The 27,299-nt window shown below is 49.1% G+C and overlaps 1 protein-coding gene across 1 annotated transcript in view; it reads right to left on the bottom strand.

The window, feature by feature from the left end:
* Nucleotides 1-622: 622 nt before the first annotated feature.
* Nucleotides 623-27,299, bottom strand: part of SNAP47 (synaptosome associated protein 47) — a 116,435-nt gene continuing 89,758 nt past the window's right edge. Inside the window, 1 exon segment of the mRNA XM_088450800.1 lies at nt 623-1,526. Coding sequence (XP_088306926.1) covers nt 1,380-1,526 — 147 coding nt within the window. The 3' untranslated portion in view covers nt 623-1,379.

Below are 27,299 nucleotides of genomic sequence, written 5' to 3'. Positions count from 1 at the left end.
TTCATTCCAACCAATCAACTAGTTGGATGAAAGTTGGTCTAGTGTGTGGCCAGCTTTAGGCTTACCGTACTATCCCTTTAAACCGGGACACTAATGAATTACACAGGTTCTGTGGCTGATTAATCCCAGGTGAAGTCAGCCAGCCACAGAGTCTGTGTAATTCATGAGTGTCCCGGGTTTAAACGGATAGTAAGGTAAGCCTATGTATAAAGGGATAGTAAGGTAAGCCTATGTATAAAGGGATAGTAAGGTAAGCCTATGTATAAAGGGATAGTAAGGTAAGCCTATGTATAAAGGGATAGTAAGGTAAGCCTATGTATAAAGGGATAGTAAGGTAAGCCTATGTATAAAGGGATAGTAAGGTAAGCCTATGTATAAAGGGATAGTAAGGTAAGCCTATGTATAAAGGGATAGTAAGGTAAGCCTATGTATAAAGGGATAGTAAGGTAAGCCTAATAGTGTGAATAGAAGGCAATCTGAACACTCACATGCATGTGTGCTGTAGGTGGCCGGGGGGAGGGGAGGGAGAGAGAGGGGGAGAGGGGGGGGGGAAGAGAGGGGGGGAAAGAGAGGGGGGGGAAGAGAGGGGGGGGAAGAGAGGGGGGGGGAGAGAGGGGGGGGAAGAGAGGGGGGGGAAGAGAGGGGGGGGAAGAGAGGGGGGGAAGAGAGGGGGGGAAGAGAGGGGGGGAAGAGAGGGGGGGAAGAGAGGGGGGGAAGAGAGGGGAGGGAGGGAGAGAGAGAGAGAGAGAGAGAGGGAGAGGTAGAGAGGGAGGGAGAGAGGGAGGGAGAGAGGGAGGGAGAGAGAGAGGGAGAGAGAGGGAGAAGGAGAGGGGGAGAGGGAGAGGGGGAGAAGGAGAGGGGGAGAAGGAGAGGGGGAGAGAGGGGCAGAGAGAGGGAGAGAGAGGGAGGGAGAGAGGGAGGGAGAGAGAGGGAGAGGTAGAGAGGGGGAGAGAGAGAGTCTACGGTTGCATAAATTAGGAATACAATGCAGAACTTGGACTGAATTGTGGAATACAGATCCATTAATTCAGTATGATCAATACTACATCTTGTACACTATCACCACAATATATGTAAACAGATATACAGTAAATCACATATTCGGGATGGTCATTTCATGTATCACACAGACACTTGCACCTGAATTTTGTATTATGAGCACTTACAGCCAAAATCTATACAGTCATTTATTTCTCTTTATCTACAGGACTTATTGTATATACAATATAAAGTACAGGAAATGTCCTAGCATGGAGTTACCATGAATGTTATCTGTAAACGGTGACGACCAATTGTCACTGAATGTAAACATAAATAACGCCCTGCCATGAGGGGGCCGAGCGACATATCCCCCCCCCCCCTCCCCACACGTTGTAGTTCTATAGCAGTTTCCTCATCCTGCGGGTCTGTTTGTTGATCTTGAGAACGGCTCTGTCAGCTGAGGAATTGATCTCGTCCAGGGCTTCATCCTGTCGTTCCAATTCGCTCTCTGCGTCCAGCGCGATGCTCTTCAGCTTCAGCAATATCTGTAACAGGGAACGGGAGTCGTTACTACAACCTGGGGCTCACTTCATGCACACGCAGCAGCCTGGAGACTGAGGGGCTAATTCACAGTCACACGCAAGTCGTCCGCATTGTGCGCTCTGACATATGGCGGGGGGGGGGATCCTCGTCTGCGTTAGAGCTGTAAACACCACCCCTATCCATCTGTATTTGCACCAGCCTTATCCTTGGCGCAAGAGACCAGCCTGAAATCAGATGGATCTCTGCTTACGCTCACCTCTGAATAGCCCACGATTCCATCTATACACGCACAGGACGCTTATCCTACACGCACCGTGAAAAAGTGCAAGATCTGCTCGTAAAACTGACCGAGGCTCAACTAAAGCTGGCCGTAGCAGCAGAACTGAGCAGATATCGCAGAATAAGCCCCTTAGCACAGGGCTCGACAAAAACCTGGCGACCAGATTTGGTTGCCTGGCGACCAGATTTTCAGCAACCCCCGGGCCCTGTAGTCAGTGGCGGGCTGGGCCGGGGGGCAGGGTGCCATGTGCCCCCCGTGCCGTCTTTGTCTCTGTGACACAGACTGCACCGCTACACAGTGACTGACAAACACACAGCCGCAGGCAGCTGTGTGTTTGTTTTGAGTGGCAGCCAATGAGAGTCTGTTGGACTCTCACTGACTGCCGCTGCGCCCACTGCAGGAGCCGCTCCATCTTCCGGCTCCTGCAGTGGGTAATGGGAGAGACGTCATGGCGTCTTTCCCATTATGCAGAGCAGTCCGGCCCGGGAGGACGAATGGAGGAGCGGATGGCAGCGGCAGGCGCGGGGATTCGGGTAAGTGTTTTTTTTTTTTTTTTATTATGTGTGGCACTACTGGGGGCACTAAAAGGGGGAGAGCACTACTGGGGGCACAACAAGGGGGGTGACTACTACTGGGGGCACTAAAAGGGGGAGAGCACTACTGGGGGCACTACAAGGGGGAGAGCACTACTCGGGGCACTACAAGGGGGGTGACTACTACTGGGGGCACTAAAAGGGGTAGAGCACTACTGGGGGCACTAAAAGGGGTAGAGCACTACTGGGGGCACTAAAAGGGGGAGAGCACTACTGGGGGCACTAAAAGGGGGAGAGCACTACTGGGGGCACTAAAAGGGGGAGAGCACTACTGGGGGCACTAAAAGGGGGAGAGCACTACTGGGGGCACTAAAAGGGGGAGAGCACTACTGGGGGCACTAAAAGGGGGAGAGCATTACTGGGGACACTAAAAGGGGGAGAGCACTACTGGGGGCACTACAAGGGGGAGAGCACTACTGGGGGCACTACAAGGGGGAGAGCACTACTGGGGACACTAAAAGGGGGATTACTACTGGGGGCACTACAAGGGGGAGAGCACTACTAGGGGAACTAAAATGGGGAGAGCACTACTGGGGGCACTAAAAGGGGGATTACTACTGGGGGCACAACAAGGGGGGGACTACTACTGAGGGCACTACAAGGGGGGGACTACTACTGGGGGGACTATTACTGGGGCACTACAAGGGGGGGACTACTACTGGGGGCACTACAAGGGGGGACTGTCTACTGGGGGCACAACAAGGAGGGGACTACTACTGGGGGCACAAGGGGGGGACTACTACTGGGGCACTACAATGGGGGGACTACTACTGGGGGCACTACAATGGGGGACTTCTATTGGGGGCACTACAAGGGGGGACTTCTACTGGGGGCACTACAAGGGGGAGAGCACTACTGGGGGCACTAAAAGGGGGAGAGCACTACTGATGGCACTAAAAGGGGTAGAGCACTACTGGGGGCACTACAAGGGGGAGAGCACTACTGGGGGCACTACAAGGGGGAGAGCACTACTGGGGACACTGAAAGGGGGAGAGCACTACTGGGGACACTGAAAGGGGGAGAGCACTACTGGGGACACTAAAAGGGGGATTACTACTGGGGGCACAACAAGGGGGGGACTACTACTGGGGGCACTACAAGGGGGAGAGCACTACTAGGGGCACTAAAATTGGGAGAGCACTACTGGGGGCACTAAAATTGGGAGAGCACTACTGGGGGCACAACAAGGGGGGGACTACTACTGGGGGGACTACTACTGGGGCACTACAAGGGGGGACTTCTACTGGGGGCACTACAAGGGGGGACGTCTACTGGGGGTACTACAAGGGGGGACGTCTACTGGGGGTACTACAAGGGGGACGTCTACTGGGGGTACTACAAGGGGGGACTTCTACTGGGGGCACTACAAGGGGGGACTTCTACTGGGGGCACTACAAGGGGGGACTTCTACTGGGGGCACTTCTACTGGGGGCACTACAAGGGGGGACTACTACTGGGGGCACTACAAGGGGGGACTACTACTGGGGGCACTGCAAGGGGGGACTACTACTGGGGGCACTGCAAGGGGGGACTACTACTGGGGGCACTGCAAGGGGGGACTTCTACTGGGGGCACTGCAAGGGGGGACTTCTACTGGGGGCACTGCAAGGGGGAGAGCACAACTGGGGGCACTAAAAGGGGGAGAGCACTACTGGGGGCACTAAAAGGGGGAGAGCACTACTGGGGGCACAACAAGGGGGAGACTACTACTGGGGGCACTAAAAGGGGGAGAGCACTACTGGGGGTACTAAAAGGGGGAGAGCACTACTGGGGGCACTAAAAGGGGGAGAGCACTACTGGGGGCACAACAAGGGGGGGACTTCTACTGGGGGTACTACAAGGGGGGACTTCTACTGGGGGCACTACAAGGGGGTGTGCACTATTGGGGGCACTAAAAGGGGGAGAGCACTACTGGGGGCACAACAAGGGGGGGACTTCTACTGGGGGTACTACAAGGGGGGACTTCTACTGGGGGCACTACAAGGGGGTGTGCACTATTGGGGGCACTAAAAGGGGGATAGCACTACTGGGGGCACTAAAAGGGGGAGAGCACTACTGGGGGCACTAAAAGAGGGAGAGCACTACTGGGGACACTGAAAGGGGGAGAGCACTACTGGGGTCACTAAAAGGGGGATTACTACTGGGGGCACAAAAAGGGGGGGACTACTACTGGGGGCACTACAAGGGGGAGAGCACTACTAGGGACACTAAAAGGGAGAGAGCACTACTAGGGACACTAAAAGGGGGAGAGCACTACTAGGGACACTAAAAGGGGAGAGCACTACTGGGGGCACTAAAAGGGGGAGAGCACTACTGGGGGCACTAAAAGGGGGAGAGCACTACTGGGGGCACTAAAAGGGGGAGAGCACTACTGGGGGCACAACAAGGGGGGTGACTACTACTGGGGGCACTAAAAGGGGGAGAGCACTACTGGGGGCACTAAAAGGGGGAGAGCACTACTGGGGGCACTACAAGGGGAAGAGCACTACTGGGGGCACTTCAAGGGGGAGAGCACTACTGGGGGCACTAAAAGGGGTAGAGCACTACTGGGGGCACTACAAGGGGGAGAGCACTTCTGGGGGCACTACAAGGGGGAGAGCACTACAAGGGACACTAAAAGGGAGAGAGCACTACTAGGGACACTAAAAGGGGGATTACTTCTGGGGGCACAACAAGGGGGGGACTTCTACTGGGGGTACTACAAGGGGGGACTTCTACTGGGGGCACTACAAGGGGGTGTGCCCTATTGGGGGCACTAAAAGGGGGAGAGCACTACTGGGGGCACTAAAAGGGGGAGAGCACTACTGGGGGCACTAAAAGGGGGAGAGCACTACTTGGGGCACTAAAAGAGGGAGAGCACTACTGGGGGCACTAAAAGAGGGAGAGCACTACTGGGGTCACTAAAAGGGGGATTACTACTGGGGGCACAACAAGGGGGGGACTACTACTGGGGGCACTACAAGGGGGAGAGCACTACTAGGGACACTAAAAGGGAGAGAGCACTACTAGGGACACTAAAAGGGGGATTACTACTGGGGGCACAACAAGGGGGGGACTTCTACTGGGGGTACTACAAGGGGGGACTACTACTGGGGGCACTACAAGGGGGTGTGCACTACTGGGGGCACTAAAAGGGGGAGAGCACTACTGGGGGCACTAAAAGGGGGAGAGCACTACTGGGGGCACTAAAAGGGGGACAGCACTACTGGGGGCACAACAAGGGGGGTGACTACTACTGGGGGCACTAAAAGGGGGAGAGCACTACTGGGGGCACTAAAAGGGGGAGAGCACTACTGGGGGCACTAAAAGGGGGAGAGCACTACTGGGGGCACTACAAGGGGAAGAGCACTACTGGGGGCACTACAAGGGGAAGAGCACTACTGGGGGCACTTCAAGGGGGAGAGCACTACTGGGGGCACTAAAAGGGGTAGAGCACTACTGGGGGCACTACAAGGGGGAGAGCACTACTGGGGGCACTACAAGGGGGAGAGTACTACTGGGGACACTGAAAGGGGGAGAGCACTACTGGGGTCACTAAAAGGGGGATTACTACTGGGGGCACAACAAGGGGGGGACTTCTACTGGGGGTACTACAAGGGGGGACTTCTACTGGGGGCACTACAAGGGGGTGTGCACTATTGGGGGCACTAAAAGGGGGAGAGCACTACTGGGGGCACTAAAAGGGGGAGAGCACTACTGGGGGCACTAAAAGGGGGAGAGCACTACTGGGGGCACTAAAAGAGGGAGAGCACTACTGGGGACACTGAAAGGGGGAGAGCACTACAGGGGTCACTAAAAGGGGGATTACTACTGGGGGCACAACAAGGGGGGGACTACTACTGGGGGCACTACAAGGGGGAGAGCACTACTAGGGACACTAAAAGGGAGAGAGCACTTCTAGGGACACTAAAAGGGGGATTACTACTGGGGGCACAACAAGGGGGGGACTTCTACTGGGGGTACTACAAGGGGGGACTTCTACTGGGGGCACTACAAGGGGGTGTGCACTACTGGGGGCACTAAAAGGGGGAGAGCACTACTGGGGGCACTAAAAGGGGGAGAGCACTACTGGGGGCACTAAAAGGGGGAGAGCACTACTGGGGGCACTAAAAGGGGGAGAGCACTACTGGGGGCACTACAAGGGGAAGAGCACTACTGGGGGCACTACAAGGGGAAGAGCACTACTGGGGGCAGTACAAGGGGGAGAGCACTAAAATGGGGAGAGCACTACTGGGGGCACTAAAAGGGGGATTACTACTGAGGGCACAACAAGGGGGGGGACTACTACTGGGGGCACTACAAGGGGGAGAGCACTACTAGGGGCACTAAAATGGGGAGAGCACTACTGGGGGCACTAAAAGGGGGATTACTACTGGGGGCACAACAAGGGGGGGACTACTACTGGGGGCACTACAAGGGGGGGAGACTACTACTGGGGGCACTACAAGGGGGGGACTACTACTGGGGGCACTACAAGGGGGGACTTCTACTGGGTGCACTTTTACTGGGGGCACTACAAGGGGGAGAACACTACTGGGGGCACTAAAAGGGGTAGAGCACTACTGGGGGCACTAAAAGGGGGGTGACTACTACTGGGGACACTAAACAGGGGAGAGCACTACTGGGGGTACTAAAAGGGGGAGAGCACTACTGGGGGCACTAAAAGGGGGAGAGCTCTACTGGGGGCACTACAAGGGGGAGAGCACTACTGGGGGCACTACAAGGGGGAGAGCACTACTGGGGGCACTACAAGGGGTAGAGCACTACTGGGGACACTAAAAAGGGGATTACTACTGGGGGCACAACAAGGGGGGGGGACTACTACTGGGGACACTACAAGGGGGAGAGCACTACTAGGAACACTAAAAGGGGGAGAGCACTACTGGGGACACTAAAAGGGGGATTACTACTGGGGACACAACAAGGGGGGGGACTACTACTGGGGGCACTAAAAAGGGGAGAGCACTACTGGGGGTACTAAAAGGGGGAGAGCACTACTGGGGGCACTAAAAGGGGGAGAGCACTACTGGGGGCACTACAAGGGGGAGAGCACTACTGGGGGCACGACAAGGGCGAGAGCACTACTGGGGCACGACAAGGGCGAGAGCACTACTGGGGGCACTAAAATGGCGAGAGCACTACTGGGGGCACTAAAAGGGGGATTACTACTGGGGGCACAACAAGGGGGGGACTACTACTGGGGGCACTACAGGGGGGGATTACTACTGGGGGGACTACTACTGGGGCACTACAAGGGGGGGCTTCTACTGGGGGCACTACAAGGGGCTGAGCACTACTAGGGGCAATGCATAGGGGGGATCACTTCTGGGGGCACTGATTAAAGGGGCACTACATAGGGGGACCACTACTGGGGGCACTGCATAGGGGGGGTGGCAGCTACTGGGGCACTGTATAAGGGTGGGGTGTTACTATGACACTTTATAAGAGGGTGCTACTAAGGACAATGCATAGTGGGGACTATTACTGGGGGCACTGCAGAGGGGGGACCACTACTGGGGGCACTGCATAGGGGTGCCCAAAGCATATTCTTGCATCTGGGCCCACCACTCTCTAGTTCGCCCACTGCCGACGGTGGCTTTGCTTGCGCGGGATTTTCTGGCTGCGGAGGGGTGGTCTTTCTGGGGGTTGGCTGCCTGGAGAGGCGGGTTAGCTGCTCAATAATGTGTCTGTGGGAGGGTGGTTTACTTGGGGTACCTCGTTAGTGGTGTGGCCATGGGGGTTGGTTGCCTGGGGCGTAGGTGCTCAGTAATGCTGCCCTGGGGGAAGGGGGGGTCTGTCTCCTACACTTTCATCCTAGGTTTTAGAAAAATTTGTCAAGCCCTGCCTTAGCAGATAATAAAATTAAGATCTATAGAATAATTGTCAGACATGTTGGTAATAGCGTTGAGATGATGACCTCAGATGATCTCCGCTGGCCTATCTGAGTGACTAGCTTAACCTTAGCGTGTAAATGTATGTGATAGGTGAACATGGGGCCTGATTCAGACCCGCTCGCAAGCGGGTCAATGGTGGACCAGTGCGCACTGCGCTGCGCGAGCCCCGGAGCGAGCGCAAAAAGCACTCGCTCCGTGGCTCACTGCCAAAGGGGCGGCTGTCGATGTTGATCGAGAGCTCGCCCCATTTTGTTGGCGTGGCGGGGGGGGGGGGTGGCTTCACAAACGGAGGCGTTCCCATGCGACCATCGCGACCATCATCCTGGCCGCTCTCAATAGCTGTGTGTGGTCACCCACAGCTATGCGAGCAGCCAGGAGGCCGCTCCGAAAAAAAACCGCCCTGATTCAGAGCGAGACTCTTTCAGAGTGTCCGTCTCTGAACCAGGCCCATAGAGTGTAAGCTCCACAGGGACTGGAGCGAATGACAAATCTTCTCTGTAACGCGCCGCACTTTCTACAGTACAGACCGTTTCCGAGTATCCGTTACCCCTAACCCTACAGATATGTCCTCATACATCATTCCTAGAGAGATGCCATACAGCCCCACTTAGCGCCCCATGTTCTGCGCAACGGCCAGTGTGCACTTGCCCTCTATTGCAAAACAAACCTGCATTATCATCTCTCTATAAAAGGGGTGGGGAACCTTTTTTCTGTAAGGGCCATTTTGATATATATAACATTATTCGCGGACCCGGAGCAGGCCACGCCCCTTCCGCGTGATGTCACACGGGGACGGGGCCACAATTGCCAGTGATTACAGCAATGCCTGGAGTATCCTAAGGATGCAATGGGGAGCTGTAAGGGTAGCGGTGTGACCGTCTGAAGCCTCCTAAGGACCCCCCAGGCAGTACTGCTGCATAGATTCTGGCCATTCTAGGCCCCCTGCTAGCTAGATGAGGCTAGCAGAAAAAAGCTCAGAAGGCCACACCAAATGATTCCGAGGGCCTTATACGGCCCCCGGGCCTGAGGTTCCCCATCTAAAGCTCCGTACAGACAACGAACAGACGATCGTCCTACATCCAGCACATGCAGCAACCCCCCCAACTACTATAACGAGCGGGTCCCTATAGTAAACAGGCTAACATGGTCGATATTGACTATGTCGGCCTGCAAACACGGGCGATGGTCGATTTCTATATCGACCATTCGTGCCCGCACATCGACCATTCTTTGATTGTTTGATGGGGCCAGAAACAGGACGATATGAACGATAACGATATAGTTATTGTTCATATCGTCCTGTTTAATCGTACCGTGTGTACGCAGCATAAGGGGTATATTTACTAAAGTGAGAGTTTTTAGAAGTGGAGATGTTGCCCATAGCATTATTTATTACCAGTTATTTATATAGCACACACATATTCCGCAGCGCTTTACAGGGAATAGTTGGTCATTCACATCAGTCCCTGCCCCAGTGGAGCTTACAATCTATGGGCCTGATTCAGCCCGCTCGCAAGCGGGTCGATTGTTAGGCAGTGAGCACGCGTGGCGTGCGCGAGCCCCGGAGCGAGCGCAAAAAGCACTCGCTCTGGCGCTCGCATCCAAAAGGGGCGGCTGTCGACAGCTCACCCTGTTTGGAAGGCGGGGCAGGGGGGTGGCTGGGCAAATGGAGGCGTTCCTGCCGTTTGTGGGCGGCCCTACTGACATCACTCGTGATGTCAGTAGATGGACTTCCTGCTCTATTAGAGCAGGAAGTCCACTGGGGCTTGCGGCAACGAGACACTACCGCAAGGGTCTAGTCGCAAGCCCGATGATCGCGATGGTCTTGACCATCGTGACCATCACCTGGCCGCTCGCATAAGCTGCCCACAGCTATGCGAGCAGCCAAGAGGCCGCAACTAAAAAAACAAGCGCCTGCCCTGATTCTGAATCAGGCCCTATGTTCCCTATCACATGCACACACACATACACACTAGGGTCAATTTGTATTGGGAGCCATTTAACCTACCAGTATATTTTTTGGAGTGTGGGAGGAAACCCACACAAGCACAGGGAGAATATACAAACTCCACACAGTTAGGGGCCATGGTGGGAATTGAACCCACGACCTCAGTGCTGTGAGGCAGTGACGCTAACCATTACACTGTCTGTGCTGCCCTAGATAATAGCTAGAATCTGATTGGTTGCTATGGGTAACATCTCCACTTCTAAAAACTCTCACTTTAGTAAATTTACCCCTAAAAGCCCTTTCAATTCTGCCACAACAGATATGAGGGTCATGCACTTATCTAATAAAGCTAAAATGAGCATATTTACCATCACATAAATAATGAGGTTCAAGCAATAAAATACAAACTTAGAAGGTTTCACTCTTCCATTATTATCTGTGTTCTGTAAAGTGACAATTTCATCAGAGCTCCTGGTTTGATGTGATCTTGGCACATAGTATACTATTTGAAATAAAATGTTCAGATATATCATTGCTCTATTGCTTGAAAACAGTTGTATAGAGTGTATATATATATATACGTGTGTGTGTGTTGTGTTATATTGTATTAACATATAGAAATTAAACTCTGAGAAAGATCATCTTATCAAGTGTATCAGAGTTAAGCTGCGTACACACATATACAATCATTGGACAGTTCTTTCATTCCCATCAGATACAGATGTATCCACGTATATATATCCTTCATGTGCTACAAGTCGTGCTACACATAACGCAAGAGATCCATTTGACTCGGTAGCGCTGAGCGTCTTTTCGTGCAACTTTTTACCTTCAAATTCATCGTATTCGCACATCACCGCCCCAGGGATCCCCGGCCTGGGCTGACTAGCCATCAGGAGAAATACTTTGGCCGGGGGGGGGGGGGGGGGCACTTAAAGGGTTCCCCTAGCTGTGGCATTACACCCCCGCTACAAAGAGTCCAGTGCTGGTTATATAAAAACACAGGGGACCCCTACTCATTTTGTCCCCTGTATTTCCACAACCAGGACCGGCTAAACAGGGCCTTGTGCTGGTTCATAAAATACAGAGGGACCCTACTCTTTTCCCCCCCTATATTTAAACAACCAGGGCAGGCTTAACAGAGCAGTAATTTTTTTTTTTTTATAGATTTACTGTTACTATTCTTTTTTACACAAACAAGCCTTCACGGATCTCACAGATCTGCGAAGGCTTACGTATGCTACTCGCATTTAAAGGTCTGAGTTTACAGAGGGGAATACTCGAACAGACACGCTTAATGCAATAGCCTGAAACTCACAAGTTCGCAGGCTATTACTTTGCCGAGCTCTGGGACAAACTCGGACCTTTAAATGTTCGAAAAGGACCGAGTTTGTCCTGCAGTAAAAACTCGAACCCTACTACATTTGGCCCAAAATGTGAAGTGTATACGCACTTAACTATCATTTTATCCGATGCTTCTGCCGATGTCCCTCCAGCAGTGTGTACGGAGTTACAATATTTCAAGTAGATGGTTTTCAAAAATGAGGATCGGAAGTTAGATTGTAAAGGTGTGTACGGATTAATCGGCACTGTGATCGGAACTTCACAAGTGTAATCAACAGTAAAATCGGATCTGATGTATGACTGTACCCAGCTTTAGATTGTTCTGTAAGTACAACTCTTACAATGATTGTTCGTGAAATGGTTTTTTGCTTAAAAATGTATGAAGTTGCTTTCTATGGCCAAACTATACTGTGACATGGCAGTCACTCTCCACAGAATATGCCACATAAGGTGCATACACACACAACTATTTTTTTAATGATTATCGTTTAACGATAATCGTTTGAAAAAATCATTCACTTTCTTAGTCAAACGATGAACGATTACTGTTCATGCGCGTTCACGTTTGTAGTTCAGTCAGACTTGTCCACTCAACGATTTTCATTAAGTTAATATGCAAAAATCGTTTGTAGTTCATAAAAATCGTTCATTACATTTAAATGAACATAGTAAATGAATAACTTTAGTAAACGATTTTAGTTCATTTTTTCAAGGTAGAAAATAGTTTACTAAAATCGTTCATTAACTCAATCGTTGTGTGTGTATGCACCTTTTAGGTTAGAGCACAGGTTCTCAAACTCGGTCCTCAGGGCCCCAAACAGTGAATGTTTTGCAGGTCTCCTCACATAATTACTAGTGAAATAGTTAACTGCACCTGTGGATCTTTTAAAATGTGTCAGTGAGTAATGAATACACCTGTGCACCTGCTGGGTGACCTGCAAAAAGTGGACTGTGTGGGGGTCCTGAGGACCGAGTTTGAGAACCACTGGGTTAGACAACAGATAAATTGAGATAGAATCTTATACTGCATACAACTATTTGATTGGTTGGAATGAAAATCTGGTAACGTATGAAAGCAAATGACAATCAGCAATTTGCTCCCAAATGCCGGAAAATGGACAAAAACTGTTGTTTGAACAAATTGTTTAGATCAAACATTTAACAAACTTGTCTGACGACCATTTTCATCTGTGTTCTGGCGTTTAGGAGCAAATTGCTGATTGTCAGTTACTCCCATACATTACCAGATTTTCATTCCAACCAATCAACTAGTTGGATGGTTGGACAGAAAATCTTTACGTGTGTATGCAGCTTTTGTACAGCCATGGCCAAAAGTTTTGAGAATGGTTTTCACAAAGTCTGCTGCTTCAGTGTTTATGGTGGCAATTTGCGTATACTCCAGAATGTAATGAAGAGTGATCAGATGAACTGCAATTAATTGCAAAGTCCCTCTTTGCCATGACAATGAACTTAGGGCTGATTCAGAGCGGCTCGCTAGATGCGATCGCTCACATGATGTGTATGCAAATTGCGTAGGAGGTGGTACCGGACAGCAATGCATTAGCATGCCCAGTATTTCTTAGAGAGCGATCACATAATGTATGCAGACACCCACCAGCCTGTCTTAATACGCCCACTTGTGCAAGTCATGTCCAGGAAGTGTATGCAACCATTAGTACATCGGATGCTATCACAGCGCTTGAGATTGACCATACCCTGCCACAAGCACTGCGAGCACTTCAGTGTAATAACAAGCCAGGTGACGTGTACTATGATGCTGCCTTATAATTATGCGCACCTCTAACACGCCACTGAGATGCTCAGTCACGCCTGCGTTTGCACCTCCACTCCCCCATTTATAATGGCCAGCCCCTGTTACCACCTACAAACGGCTTCCCCTGTCACTCACTCTGCTGGGCTGTCTATGCGCAGTGAGCGAATGCATTGTGAACTTTCGCTACGGTATGCGCATACGCACTGTGATGCATGCACACTGCACACCATCGGCAGCAGCGAGAGTATGCATCTTAGCAAGCGGGTCTGAATGAGCTCCTTAATCCCAAAGACAATATTTCAGCCCTGCCACAAAAGGACCAGCTGACATCATGTCAGTGATTCTCTCGATAACACAGGTGAGAATGTTGACAAGGCTGGAGATCACTCTGTCATGCTGACTGAATTAGAACAACAGACTGGAGGCTTTAAAAAGGAGGGTGGAGCTTGAAATCATTGTTCTTCCTCTGTTAACCATGGTTATCTGCAAGGAAACACGTGCAGTCATCATTGCTTTGCACAAAAAGGGCTTCACAGGCAGGGATATTGCTGCTAAATCAACCATTTATCTGATCATCAAGAACTTCAAGGAGAGAGGTTCAATAGTTGTGAAGTAGGCTTCAGGGCGCCCAAGAACGTCCAGCAAGCCCCAGGACCGCCTCCTAAAGTTGATTCGACTGCGGGATCGGGGCACCACCAGTGCAGAGCTTGCTCAGGAATGGCAGCAGGCAGGTGTGAGTGCATCTTTACGCACAGTGAGGCAAAGACTTTTGGAGGATGGCCTGGGGTCAAGAAGGGCAGCAAAGAAGCCACTTCTCTCCAGGAAAAACATCAGGGACAGACTGATATTCTGCAAAAGGTACAGGGATTGGACTGCTAAGGACTGGGGTAAAGTTATTTTCTCTGATGAATCCCCTTTCAGATAGTTTGGGGCATCTGGAAAAACGCTTTCCCAGAGAAAGAAAGGTGAGCGCTACCATCAGTCCTGTGTCATGGCAACAGTAAAGTATCCTGAGACCATGTGTGGGATTGCTTCTCAACCAAGGGATTGGGCTCACTCACAATTTTACCTAAGAACACAGCCATGAATAAAGAATGGTACCAAAACATCCTCCAAGAGCAACTTCTCCCAAACATCAAAGAACAGTTTGGTGATGAACAATGCCTTTTCCAGCATGATGGAGCACCTTTCCATAAGGCAACAGTGATAACTAAGTGGCTCGGGGAATAAAACAAAAATTTTGGGTCCATGGCCAGGAAACTCCCCAGACCTTAATCCCATTGAGAACTTTTGGTCAATCCTCAAGTGGCGGATGCACAAACAAAACCCCACAAATTCTGACAAACTCCAAGCATTGATTAGGCAAGAATGGGCGGCCATCAGTCAGTATGTGGCCCGGAAGTTGATTTGAATTGCAGAGGTCTTGAAAAAGAAGGGTCAACACTGCAAATATTGAATCTTTACGTATGCTTAATGTAATTGTCAATAAAAGCCTTTGACACTTATGAAATGCTTGTAATGTTACTTCTGTATACCATAGTAACATCTGACAAAAAGGTCTAAAAACACTGAAGCAGAAAACTTTGTGAAAACCGATACTTGTGTCAAAACTTTTGGCCATGGCTGTATATAACTATACAGAATAACCCTTTATCAAGATCCACTGAGGATCGAAACGGCGTTGATGCTGAGAACTGTGGGCAGCCATAGGACAATCACAGAGACCTGGACTTTTATTTTGGAGATACTGTACCTTTACATGTGGATCCCAATCGCTATTTACGTGAGTTGGGGTACGCTCTCTTATTAAGCCCTTTAGTGCTACATGGTGAAATATATGCAAAGAAACCTTTACACACATTTCCCACACACTCCTTAAGTGAGTTTATGGTACGCCTATCCATAGAATTAGTGGTGGTGGGGTCCTTTTCTCTTCTGATCGATATACACTTTGGATTGAAGGAATATCTTAATCACCTTCATCTTCCTTAAACACAAGGGGGATATATCCATCTGTGTATTTTTAGTAGTACTTCACATGTTTCCTTTTTTTGTGTTTATTTTGCATATATCACGTATTGTAGTCGATCTGAAAATGAGGGAGAAGTCGCCTTGACAACCTGTTGGTTTGAATATATTGCTTTCTTTTATTCGATGTATATTCCTGTATCGCCTTAGATCTTATCCCTAAACCTATATCTGTCATTATCTTACATGATTGGGCAGGCTTAGAGGAACAGGATTGGGCTGCCACAGTTTATTGCACCAGATTTCAACTTATTTGTTATATTTGAGTTAGTATACCACTGTCCATATAATATCTAACCATATAGAATAATACAATGTCACAGGTAACAGGGGAGATAACAATTAGTATACCACTCGCCATATAATATCTAACCATATAGAATAATACAATGTCACAGGTAACAGGGGAGATAACACTTAGTATACCACTCTCTATATAATATCTAACCATATAGAATAATACAACGTCACAGGTAACAGGGGAGATAACAGGTGAGTTAGTATACCACTGTCCATATAATATCTAATCATATAGAATAATACAATGTCACAGGTAACAGGGGAGATAACAGTTAGTATACCACTCTCCATATAATATTTAACCATTGTGATAGAAGCACTGGAGAAGTGTGCAATGGCTTCTATGTATGTTCTAGGTTCCTGTCATATGTTATCTGAAACCCCCAGGAGAAGTCTGTTTGGGAAAAAACAGACTAGAAATGTCTGCTTTAGAGAATAGCCGGTTTGGGTCCTGAGGGTGTTATGTGTAGAGAGAGAGTCCATCTACCCCCGGAGAGGGACCCCTATCCCAACTGTGTCACATTTGGTGGAGAATGCGGGCATACACACTGAAGATGCAGCCAGAAAAAAAAATCTACGTTTAAAATTTAAAGTGACAGACACCAATTTTTTGGGGGTGGATATAAACGTTGAAGTCCTTGGAGGTGGCACCCGCAGATGCTTAGAGAAGCCAGATTTTGCTTCCGGCCCACACTTAAAAGCAGCATTGAGGACATCGTTAAAGCCTTACTCCAAGCTACGGCGGCTAAGCAGGAAGCTACCAGGGCTCAGCATAAAGCTACCAAAGCTCAGCAGGAATCCACCCAGGTACAACTGACGTCCTTGGAGGGGGCCCAGAGGCAGCAACAGATTACCACTGAGGAAACCTGCCTGGCCTTAGCGGAAAACAGCCAGGCCTTGAAGCAGATGGTACAACACCTAGTAGCCTGGTCTGGTGATGCTCCCACTGGTCCTCCCACCACCGCTTGCTCCATACGCGCCAGTCACTTCCTAAAGAAGATGACTTCGGGCGATGATGTGGAAGCATATCTCACAGCATTTGAGACAACAGCAGAGAGGGAGAGTTGGCCCAAGGAACAATGGGGAAGTCTGGTGGCACCTTTCCTGTCTGGAGGTGGACTCGTTCGCGCCCGAGTCCACCGCTGGGAGTTCCAAATGGAAAAGTGTCCACACTCACAGAAGCATGATCTCGTCCATCTTATCACAAAATGGCTGCAGCCTGAGACACTAACAGGACCACAGATTGTGGAAAGAGTCGTGATGGACCGGTATCTACGATCACTACCCGCATCTCTGCGCAAGTGGGTGACTCGTGTGGACCTTAAATCCGCAGACCAGTTAGTCGAACTGGTGGAGAGATACGTGGCGGCTGAGGAGCTGTTGAGTCTGCCCCACCGAGCCCTGATGACGCAGCGGCGAACTCCCATCGAGACTGGTAAGACTGTTCCAGGGGAGAAGGGTGCTGGGCAGTGGAATGTACCTCAGACTGAGGGTGAGGAACCTGGAGACAGGCCAACCAGGCTGGTGAACCCTTGAAGCGTAAGTGGAAACCTGTTGGTGTGACCTGCATACATGGGGACACTCGCTATTATGTTACTGCAGAAGTGAGCATGGAGACGTCATGTGGTTCCGTGATAGTCTCTGTGGGTTTGGTACATGGCTTAATATATGATGCAATATTGGGGAGAGACTTTGCTCACTTCTTGAAGTTGTGGGAAAGCTGATTTTGCACAGGGGTAAATCAACCTGACTCGTTTGAGAGGGTTACTGATGTAGTAGCAGAGACAGAGATGTTCCCCTTTTTCTAGTATGATTGGCGAACTAGTGAATGAGGAGCTTGATGGTGGCTCGCCAAATGAAGTGCCTCCCACTGAGGTGGGTAGTGTTGTTGAGCCAGTTGATCATCTGCCTGATTTAGAAATCAGAAGAGAGGTCTTTGCAGTGGAGCAGTTAAATGACCCTACTCTGGTAAAAGCCAGGGAGAATATCAAGATGATCAATGGTAAACCCATAGACCCCGATAGTCCTTTGTCATATCCTCACATGGCAGTATATCAGGATTTGTTGTATCAGGTGACTAAGAAGGGGGAAGATATTGTGGAACAATTAATAGTTCCCAAAGCATACAGAAGAAGAGTGTTAGATCTGGCCCATGGTCATATAACGGCAGGCCACCTAGGGGTAGAGAATACTACTGAGCGAATTGTTCAGAGGTTTTTTTGGCCCGGGGTCCATAAAGAGGTATCTGACTATTGTGCCTCCTGCCCTGAATGTCAGTATCATGCTCCAAGGCCACATTTCAAAAGTCCCCTGAGTTCCATTTGAAAGAATAGCTATGGATTTGGTTGGGCCATTAATGAAATCTGCCCGGGGCCATCAATATATTCTGGTGATAATGGATTACGCTACCAGGTACCCGGAAGCGATACCATTATGCAATACGTCAACCAAGACCATTGCTAGAGAATTAGTCCATGTCTTTAGCAGGTTGGGAATACCTAAGGAGATCCTGACTGACCAAGGTACCCCATTTATGTCAAAAATCATGAAAGAGTTATGCCGCCTGTTTAAAATTGACCAATTAAGAATCTCTGAGTACCATCCCCAGACCGATGGGTTAGTGGAGAGGTTTAATAAAACTTTAAAACACATGCTAAGGAAAGTAGTGGACAAAATGGTAGAGACTGGGATTACTTGTTACCTTATTTGCTGTTGGCCATAAGAGAGGTTCCCCAATCCTCCACAGGGTTTTCCCCTTTTGATTTATTGTATGGGAGACATCCAAGGGGATTACTTGACATTGCGAAAGAGACATGGGAGGGGCAGTCCAGTCCGTATAAAACAGTTATTGAGCACGTTTCTCAAATGCAAGAAAGAATTGCTGCTGTGGTACCAACAGTAAGAGAGCACTTGGAACAGGCCCAGCAGGCACAGTAGAGGGTGTACAACTGTAATGCTCGCTTACACAACTTTGCTCCTGGGGACAGAGTGTTGGTGTTGGTTCCCAGAGTAGAAAGTAAACTTTTGGCTAAATGGAAGGACCCTTTGAAATCTTACAAAATGTGGGGCAGGTCAATTATAAAGTTTACCAGCCGGGGAAAACAAAGCCAGAACAGATATACCATGTAAATCTTATAAAACCCTGGAAGGATAGAGCAGCACTGTCAGCCATCCGAGCCCCTCCTGTAAACCTAGGGCCCATGGTACCCGAAGTGACAGTGGCAAAAACCCTGTCAGCCAGTCAACAGCATGAAGTTAAGGAATTTCTGATCAGAAATATTGTGCTGTTTTCTGACCTAACAGGGAAAACCACGGTCATCAAACATGACATAATCACTGACCCAGGGGTTAAGGTTAACCTAAAGCCCTATAGGTTAACAGAAGCCCAAAGAGAATCAGTGTCGAAGGAAATTAAAAAAATGTTAGAGTTGGGTGTAATTGAAGAATCACATAGTGAGTGGTCAAGTCCTATTGTGCTCATTCCAAAACCCGACGGGAGTGTGCGTTTCTGCAATGACTTCCGGAAATTGAACAGTGTGTCAAAGTTCGATGCCTACCCAATGCCTAGGGTGGACAAACTAATTGAAAGGCTGGGGACAGCCAGGTATTTAACTACTCTTGGCAAGTGCCGTTAACTAAGAACGCAAAAGAAAAGACAGCTTTTTCTGCACCAGAGGGGTTGTTTCAATACAAAATGTTGCCCTTTGGGCTACATGGGGCACCTGCTACCTTTCAAAGAATGATGGATATGATTCTAAGGCCCCATAGACAGTATGCTGCTGCTTATCTGGATGATGTGGTCATTCATAGTCCTGATTGGCAGTCTCACCTGCCCAGAGTACAAGCAGTGTTGGACTCCATCTATAAGGCAAGTTTGACAGCCAACCCAAAAAAGTTTTGTATGGGGATGGAAGAAGTAAAGTATCTTGGGTACACCATTGGCAGAGCTTTGATAAAGTCACAGCTCAATAAGATTGAGGCAATCCAAAACTGGCCACGACCCCTGAATAAAAAGCAGATGAGAGCCTTCTTAGGGATCACTGAGTATTATAGGAGGTTTATACCCAATTTTGCCACCATTGCAGTCCCACTGACTGACCTTACCAAAGGCAAACAGAAAGTCATGGTGGAATGGGGTACTGAAGCAGAGAAGGCTTTGCAGGAGTTAAAAATAGCGTTATGTACCCAACCAGTTCTGATGACCCCTGATTTTGAGAGTTTGTTGTACAAACCGATGCATCAGATGTAGGCATCGGAGCAGTCCTGTCCCAAAGCAAAGAGGGTGAAGAACACCCGATTTTCTTCTTAAGCCGGAAATTAAATGTACATGAAAGAAACTGTGCTACGGTTGAGAAAGAAGCACTAGCAATAAAGTGGGCGATAGAGACTCTCAGGTACTACTTGGTGGGAAGAAAGTTCAGATTGATTACTGACCATGCCCCTCTGAAGTGGATGTCAGGAAACAAGTACAGTAATGCGAGAATAACGGGATGGTTCTTGGCATTGCAAACCTTTAAATTTACGGTAGAACACAGGCCAGGAAGCCAGCTGGCCAATGCAGATGCTTTGTCACGTGTCCATTGCTTGGGGACTACAGTTGTTCCACCCCACAGGTCGAAACAAAGGGGGGGGGATATGTGATAGAAGCACTGGAGAAGTGTGGAATGGCTTCTATGTATGTCCTAGGTTCCTGTCATACGTGTTCTGAAACCCGCAGGAGAAGTCTGTTTGGGAAAAACAGACTAGAAATGTCGGCTTTAGAGAAACGCCGATTTGGGTCCTGGGGGTGTGGATTTGAGGAGAGGGAGCGCTCCATCCACAGGCCACTCCAGGTTTTGGGCCTTTTGGCCTGGGAGCAGGCCAATTAGTGGTGTCACCTGGAACTGGCTCATAAGAGCTGCGTAATCTCTTGGTGCAGTGTCTCATACCTGGGGGAGCTGGCAGTCGAACCTGCTCAGAAACAGTTAGTTCAATCCCTGTAAGTACTGTGCACGTCTTTTGTTGATGGTGAGGGCAGTAGGCCCTACCACTGTTTAGCAAGGGAATCTGCTGTGTAGTTAGTGCCCAGCCGGGCTAGGTTTTATGTTTATGCTTTTGTTTACACTTTTGTGTGTGCAACAATAAAGACTGGCACCGACCAGTTTGAACGAGATACCCAGACTTGTCTCCGGTTTCTACGGATGCTGTGTGTAAAGAGGGAGTCCATCTACCCCCAGAGAGGGACCCCTATCCCAACTGTGTCACACCGGAATCGGCGGTTCGATTCCCGGCAGCGCCTGGCTGACAAAAGCAGAGTTCCCAGCAGCGGAAGCCCGACAACGCTGGAAATCCCGATCGTCGCTAAGGTAAGTATAAACTAACCTAACCTAACTCCCCAACCCTAACCTCCCCCCCAAGTGCCTAACCCTAATCCCCCCCTCTAAGTGCCTAACCCTAACCCTCCCCTTCCCCGCTGCCTAAACCTAAGTCCCCCAGGGGGTGCCTAACCCTAATCTCCCCCACGGGGGTACCTAACCCTAACCCTCTCTCCCCCTAGCCTGACCCTAACCCTCCCGGGGGGGTGCCTAACCCTAAGTCCCCCCCGGGTGCCCTAAACCTAACCCACCCCCCGCGGCTGTCCGCTCGCGGCGCCCGGCATCCCTTCGATCGGGATGCTAGGCGCCGGTCTCCCGGCGTCGGGGAAATGACAGGCATCTACAGTCAGGTCCATAAATATTGGGACATTGACAGAATTGTCATATTCTGGCCTCTATTCACCACCACAATGGCTTTGAAATGAAACAAACAAGATGTGATTTAACTGCAGACTTTCAGATTTAATTTGAGGGTAATTACATCCAAATCAGGTGAACGGTGTAGGAATTACAACGGTTTCTATATGTGCCTCCACTTTTTAAGGGGCCAAAAGTAATGGGACAAACTAAACAATCCTAAATCTAACTTTCACTTTTTAATACTTTGTTGCAAATCCTTTGCAGGCAATTACAGCCTGAAGTCTGGAACGCATAGACATCACCAGACGCTGGGTTTCATCCCTGGTGATGCTCTGCCAGGCCTCTACTGCAATGGTCATCAGATGCTGCTTGTTCTAGGGGCATTTTCCTTCCAGTTTTGTCTTCAACAAGTGAAATTCATGCTCAATCGGATTCAGGTCAGGGGATTGACTTGGCCATTGCATAACATTCCACTTTTTAGCCTTACAAAACTCTTTGGTTGCTTTTGCAGTATACTTCAGGTCATTGTCCATCTGCACCGTGAAGCGCCATCCAATGAGTTCTGAAGCATTTGACTGAATATGAGCATATAATATTGCCCGAAACACTTCAGAATTCATTCTGCTGCTTTTGTCAGCAGTCACATCATCAATAAATACAAGGGAACCAGTTCCATTGGCAGCCATACATGCCCACGCCATGACACTACCACCACCATGCTTCACTGATGAGGTGGTATGTTTTGGATCATGAGCAGTTCCTTTCCTTCTCTTCCCATCACTCTGGTACAAGTTGATCTTTGTCTAATCTGTCAATAGGATGTTGTTCCAGAACTGTAATGGCTTTTTTAGATGTTGTTTGGCAAACTCTAATCTGGTCTTCCTGTTTTTGTGGCTCACCAATGGTTTGCATCGTGTGGTGAACCCTCTATATCCACTCTTGTGAATTCTTCTCTTGATTGTTGACTTTGACACATATACATCTACCTCATGGAGAGTGTTCTTGATTTGGCCAACTGTTGTGAAGGGGTTTTTCTTCACCAGGGAAATAATTCTTTTGGCATCCACCCACAGTTATTTTCCGTGGTCTTCCGGGTCTTTTGGTGTTGCTGAGCTCTCCGGTGCGTTCTTTCTTTTTAAGAATGTTCCAAACAGTTAATTTGGCCACACCTAATGTTTTTGCTATCTCTCTGATGGGTTTGTTTTGATTTTTCAGCCTAATGATGGCTTGCTTCACTGATAGTGACAGCTCTTTGGGTCTCATATTGAGAGTTGACAGCAAATGATTCCAAATGCAAATGTCACACCTAGAATCAACTCCAGACCTTTTACCTGCTTAATTGATAATGAAATAACGAGGGAATAGCCCACACCTGTCCATGAAATAGCTTTTGAGTTGATAGTCCCATTACTTTTGGCCCCTTAAAAAGTGGGAGACACATATTGAAACTGTTGTAATTCCTACACCGTTCACGTGATTTGGATGTAATTACCCTCAAATTAAATCTGAAAGTCTGCAGGTAAAGCACATCTTGTATGTTTCATTTCAAAACCATTGTGGTGGTGAATAGAGGCCAAAATCTGTAAATTCTGTCAATGTCCCAATATTTATGGACCTGACTGTACATCTAGATGCCCGGCATTTCACCCTCGCCGGGATATGACAGTCGGGAAGCCGGCTTCCGGTATTAAGGCAGCCGGTTTCCTGATTGTATTATTCTATATGGTGTGACGGTATACAATGTCACAGGTAATAGGGGAGATAACAGTTAGTATACCACTCTTCATATAATATCAAACCATATAGAATAATACAATGTCACAGGTAACGGGGGAGATAACAGTTAGTATACCACTCTCCACATCATGACTCACTACACAGAACAATAATGTCACATATATGGTGACACAACACATTTTATTATATATATTACAATGAACATCTACCGTAGTACATAGCTCAGGTAAGATGTGCCGCGGTGTACTTCAGAGGGGCCACACGTCCTGCTAATGGCCGGGTGTAACGTGCATAGACCGCCGCTTTGTATAACCGCCCCACCTGCCCTCTCACTCGGATCAAGGCTGACACTCTACAACAGAGAGACCGCTGCCCCCCGGCATCCAGTCACTGACAGACGCTGGCTTCATTACAGATATTAATCAGATACGGTAGGCGGTAAGAGCGCTTATTTCTCCTGATGTTGGCTGGCTTTGTACCTATATGCCTGACCTTCTACATGATTTACAGCACAATGCAATCCCCAACCTGCAGCCTTTCATCTAGGAATTCTATTAGTAATAACACTGAAGTGAGCCTGTCATTTGTATGTGATAAGGAGGAAGCAGATTAGCTGCCTATAAAGGAGACGTATTCATTATCACAACCTTACTAGACGCTTTCCTGCTCAGATAGGAAACCATCCCTAGGAGACTATTACAACTAGAGGAGACATTAAGGGCCTGATTAACTACGGATCGCAACTGCCATTACGCGTGCAATCGGCCAATTGTTGGGTTCTGCGCAATGCGTGTTCTAGCCACTGCGATCGGGACTGTGATCAGAGAGAATGTGCAGACCCATCGCGGAGTGACTGACAGGAAGTGGCGTTTGTGGGTGGGGACGGGGGGGTGGTCGGCGAAACGCAGGCGTCCCAGTGCTGTTGCAGGGGTGTGCATAAATGATCCACTGCGATGCCATACGCAGCCTGAGGACTCATAGCGTGCGATGAGGTTAGCAAGTGTGCGTGAGGCTCCGATTCTACTCTAATGCACCAATGGTTTCGTAGTACGTTACGGATGTGTGTAAGGTAAGGTGGCCGTCCTTATGTAGTCTGTGATGGCATAGTGATCGCAATGGATTAGCATACTATCGCAGTCAGACTGCGTGCGTAATCAGTAGCTGCGATCCGTACTGAATCAAGCCCTATGATCCTGGGACTCATTAGTGTGCAGCTGTGCCACCAGGGGGCAGCACATTACCTCTGTGGGAAAGCATTAGCTCATATTGGTTGTGATTCTGAGTTTCGGAGGCTCTGCCAATATTCACACAACGATCACGCGTCGCAAGGTGTGAGTGTATAAAGGCTCAGAAATGTGCCGGGCGTTCCTGGGCGGTGGCTATCCAGATGCAGCGAGATGTACCATCGCATGGGCGCATTATGGGAGTGTCGTGGGCGTGCAGCTGAACTCAAACGCTGAATCGCTCACATTGGAAGCCCTGATGGAGAATCTGCCTGCATGGATCTGGTGCAAGTTTCCATAGTATGACTGATTGCGAACGCACCAAGCGGTGATGAATAGAGCACACAGGCAGCTTCTGCTGAGTAAAATGATATGCGGCATGCCTATATTCTGTGCGCGACTGCGGCTGTATCTGCATGCACAATGCTACGTTACAGTGTCACTGCGACAGGGCTAAGATAACTTTAGCTCTTACCACGTCATATGAAGGCAGATGGGGGAGGGGTTTAACAGTACGCAAAGCAAGCAGAGCTCAGAGTGGCACCCCAAAGTCACTCTGCTTCTAACATCTTGTGCCATGTGACTGTGGTAGCCAGGAAACACACATGACATTGCGCAGAATCAGAAATCAGTAACAGTTATGGTAAAAATACAACATCTTGCTTTTTTACGGGATGGCTGCTTTAATATTGAATAGAAACATTTAACTATTTCCCCCTAAAAAAAAGGGTTTAATCAATATATGAAAGACAATTTGCTAAATACAATAAGCTTAGGCATTCTGGGACTTCTAGTTCCACAGCAGTTGGAGGCTCAGCATGTCATCGATCTAGGTGCTGCAGGGAAAGCACCCCAGATGGTAAGGAGTATTTATGGGGAGAATACGGGGCTCATATAGTGACTTTGCTTCCAGGAGCCGCGGGGCACTCAGGACCCTCGTAGACGCATGTGACACAGCGGGGCTCTGCGTCATGTTCCCATCCCGGAACAAACACAAACAAGTGCCACATGCAGATGTCCAGGAGCATTTCTGGGGTCTGAAGGCTGGCCAAACCCCAGAGAAATGGGCAATGGCTATTTCTGAATCCAAAATGATGACAGGCTGTCTAGCTGAGGGAAAGCGCAAATTCTGCTAACCACTAAGGAACGTCTCTCTGCCGGATCCCAGATGTCAGCGAGGTGGGGGGGGGGGGGGGGTGGATCAGCTTTTTCCAAATGTCAGATCATAGTGGGCTGGAGACGACAGTAACACGATAGACGCAGTAATTATTCTATTCAGAAGCGTTGTCACACGCATCCCGTTCAGTTAGCTAATTAGTAAGCAACGTGTATTTTACATTTGTTTCTTTCAAATTCTCCTGGGCCCGTATATAAATAGATACAGGCCTCTGAAGTGGCACGTTTTGCGCAAAACTAAACTTGCGGCATGTGTCGCTTCTGCGAAATTTGCAGTGCATAAAATTAAAATTTCACACACCGACAAAAATTAATTATATATATTTTGTGAAATTAAATAGTTTAGCAAAAAATCGGCATTTCCCTGTTTTCCCTTAAAAGCTTGGTCTACACCCCGCAGGTGTTATTTTTCTCCCAATTAATCATCCAAGCTGCAGTAGCGCCAAATGGAAACAGTATGATATACCGCCGGCCGCAGGGTTAAAATCCTGATAGCAGAAGCCCGGCAGGGGTGAAGATCCCGAAGCTAAAAAAGGTAAGTAAAACTAACCCTATTCTACCCCCTAACCCTCCTTTAGGGGTGCCTAACCCTAACCTCCACCCCAAGTGCCTAAACCTAACCCCTCCTTCCCCACAGCCTAAACCTAAGTCTCCCGGGGGGGTGCCTAACCCTAACCACCCCTTCCCCTCTCCTAGCCCTAACCCTCCCATGGGGGTGCCCGGGAGCCCCATACCTAACCCTCCCCCCCACAGCTGTCCGAGCCTGGCTTACCTTCGATCGGTATGCCGCCTGTCATTAGTACCTTGCCGGGATTAGACAGTCGGGAAGCCAGCAGTCGGCATTGCGACCGTCAGCATCCTGACTGCATCCCCAAACAGCCCCTCTCGGCGCGCCAGCCGTATTTTTATGGCGAAAATTTGTCTAAACCGCAATGTGATGCGGACGCACCAGGAGACTGCGCTGATCAATCAGATATGTGCTGCTTGTATGTCTGTGTGTGTCTCTCTCTCCTTGAACAATTACACGATCACGCCTAGCTGTAAGACGTGAAAACATGAGCGCCCGCGACTCACAGCACCCGACATACGTAAAGGGGGCGGCTGGAGCTCGCAGCGCTATTAGCAGTCGCTCAGTTGCGCCAGTCTCCTAAGGTGGCATAGAGGGAGGGAATTTATTTTCTGCACCAAATAGTTTGCCCCCCATGCACTAAATGTGTCTGTCCGGCCCCTGAAAACTGCCTCATCCTGTCCCCTGATATTAGATTGTTATGTGCTGTATAAACCTGATTAATGTTAAACATTAGAACCATTTATTCATTCCAACATTCTTATTTTGTTTTTAGATCAAATCTCTAGTGCAAGAAGTGTGAAGAATGTGTATTACGGTCTCAGTTTCCACTCTTTAGGAGTTAATGACGAGAAAAAAGAGAGACGACGTCTATTTGATAGGACGGAAGAACAGTTTGTTAATTTGATGTATTAAATGTACCGAGTGGTTGATGGATACATAGCAGAAGCTTCCAGTCTGTACCCCAGAAACCACAACGCTGCACAAACACGGTCACAATCTCTGCTACACCTACTTCTACAATGTCAGCCCACAGACCTCAGACACCGAGCGGGGGGGGGGGGGTCAGTATCCACAATACTGAGGGAATCCAGCCCAAACCACCACTGAACGCCTTGTTTCGGGTCCACGAGAACTCACAACGGTCCCTTTGTAAAACTGTTTTCGATTCCTCAATGCATTTATAAGAACACTCA

This window comes from Taudactylus pleione, unplaced genomic scaffold (genome assembly GCF_031769625.1).
Source record: "Taudactylus pleione unplaced genomic scaffold, aTauple2 ptg000524l, whole genome shotgun sequence".
Taxonomy (NCBI): domain Eukaryota; kingdom Metazoa; phylum Chordata; class Amphibia; order Anura; family Myobatrachidae; genus Taudactylus; species Taudactylus pleione.
Note: the sequence above shows the minus strand (reverse complement) of the source record. Positions and strands in the feature narration are given on the sequence as shown.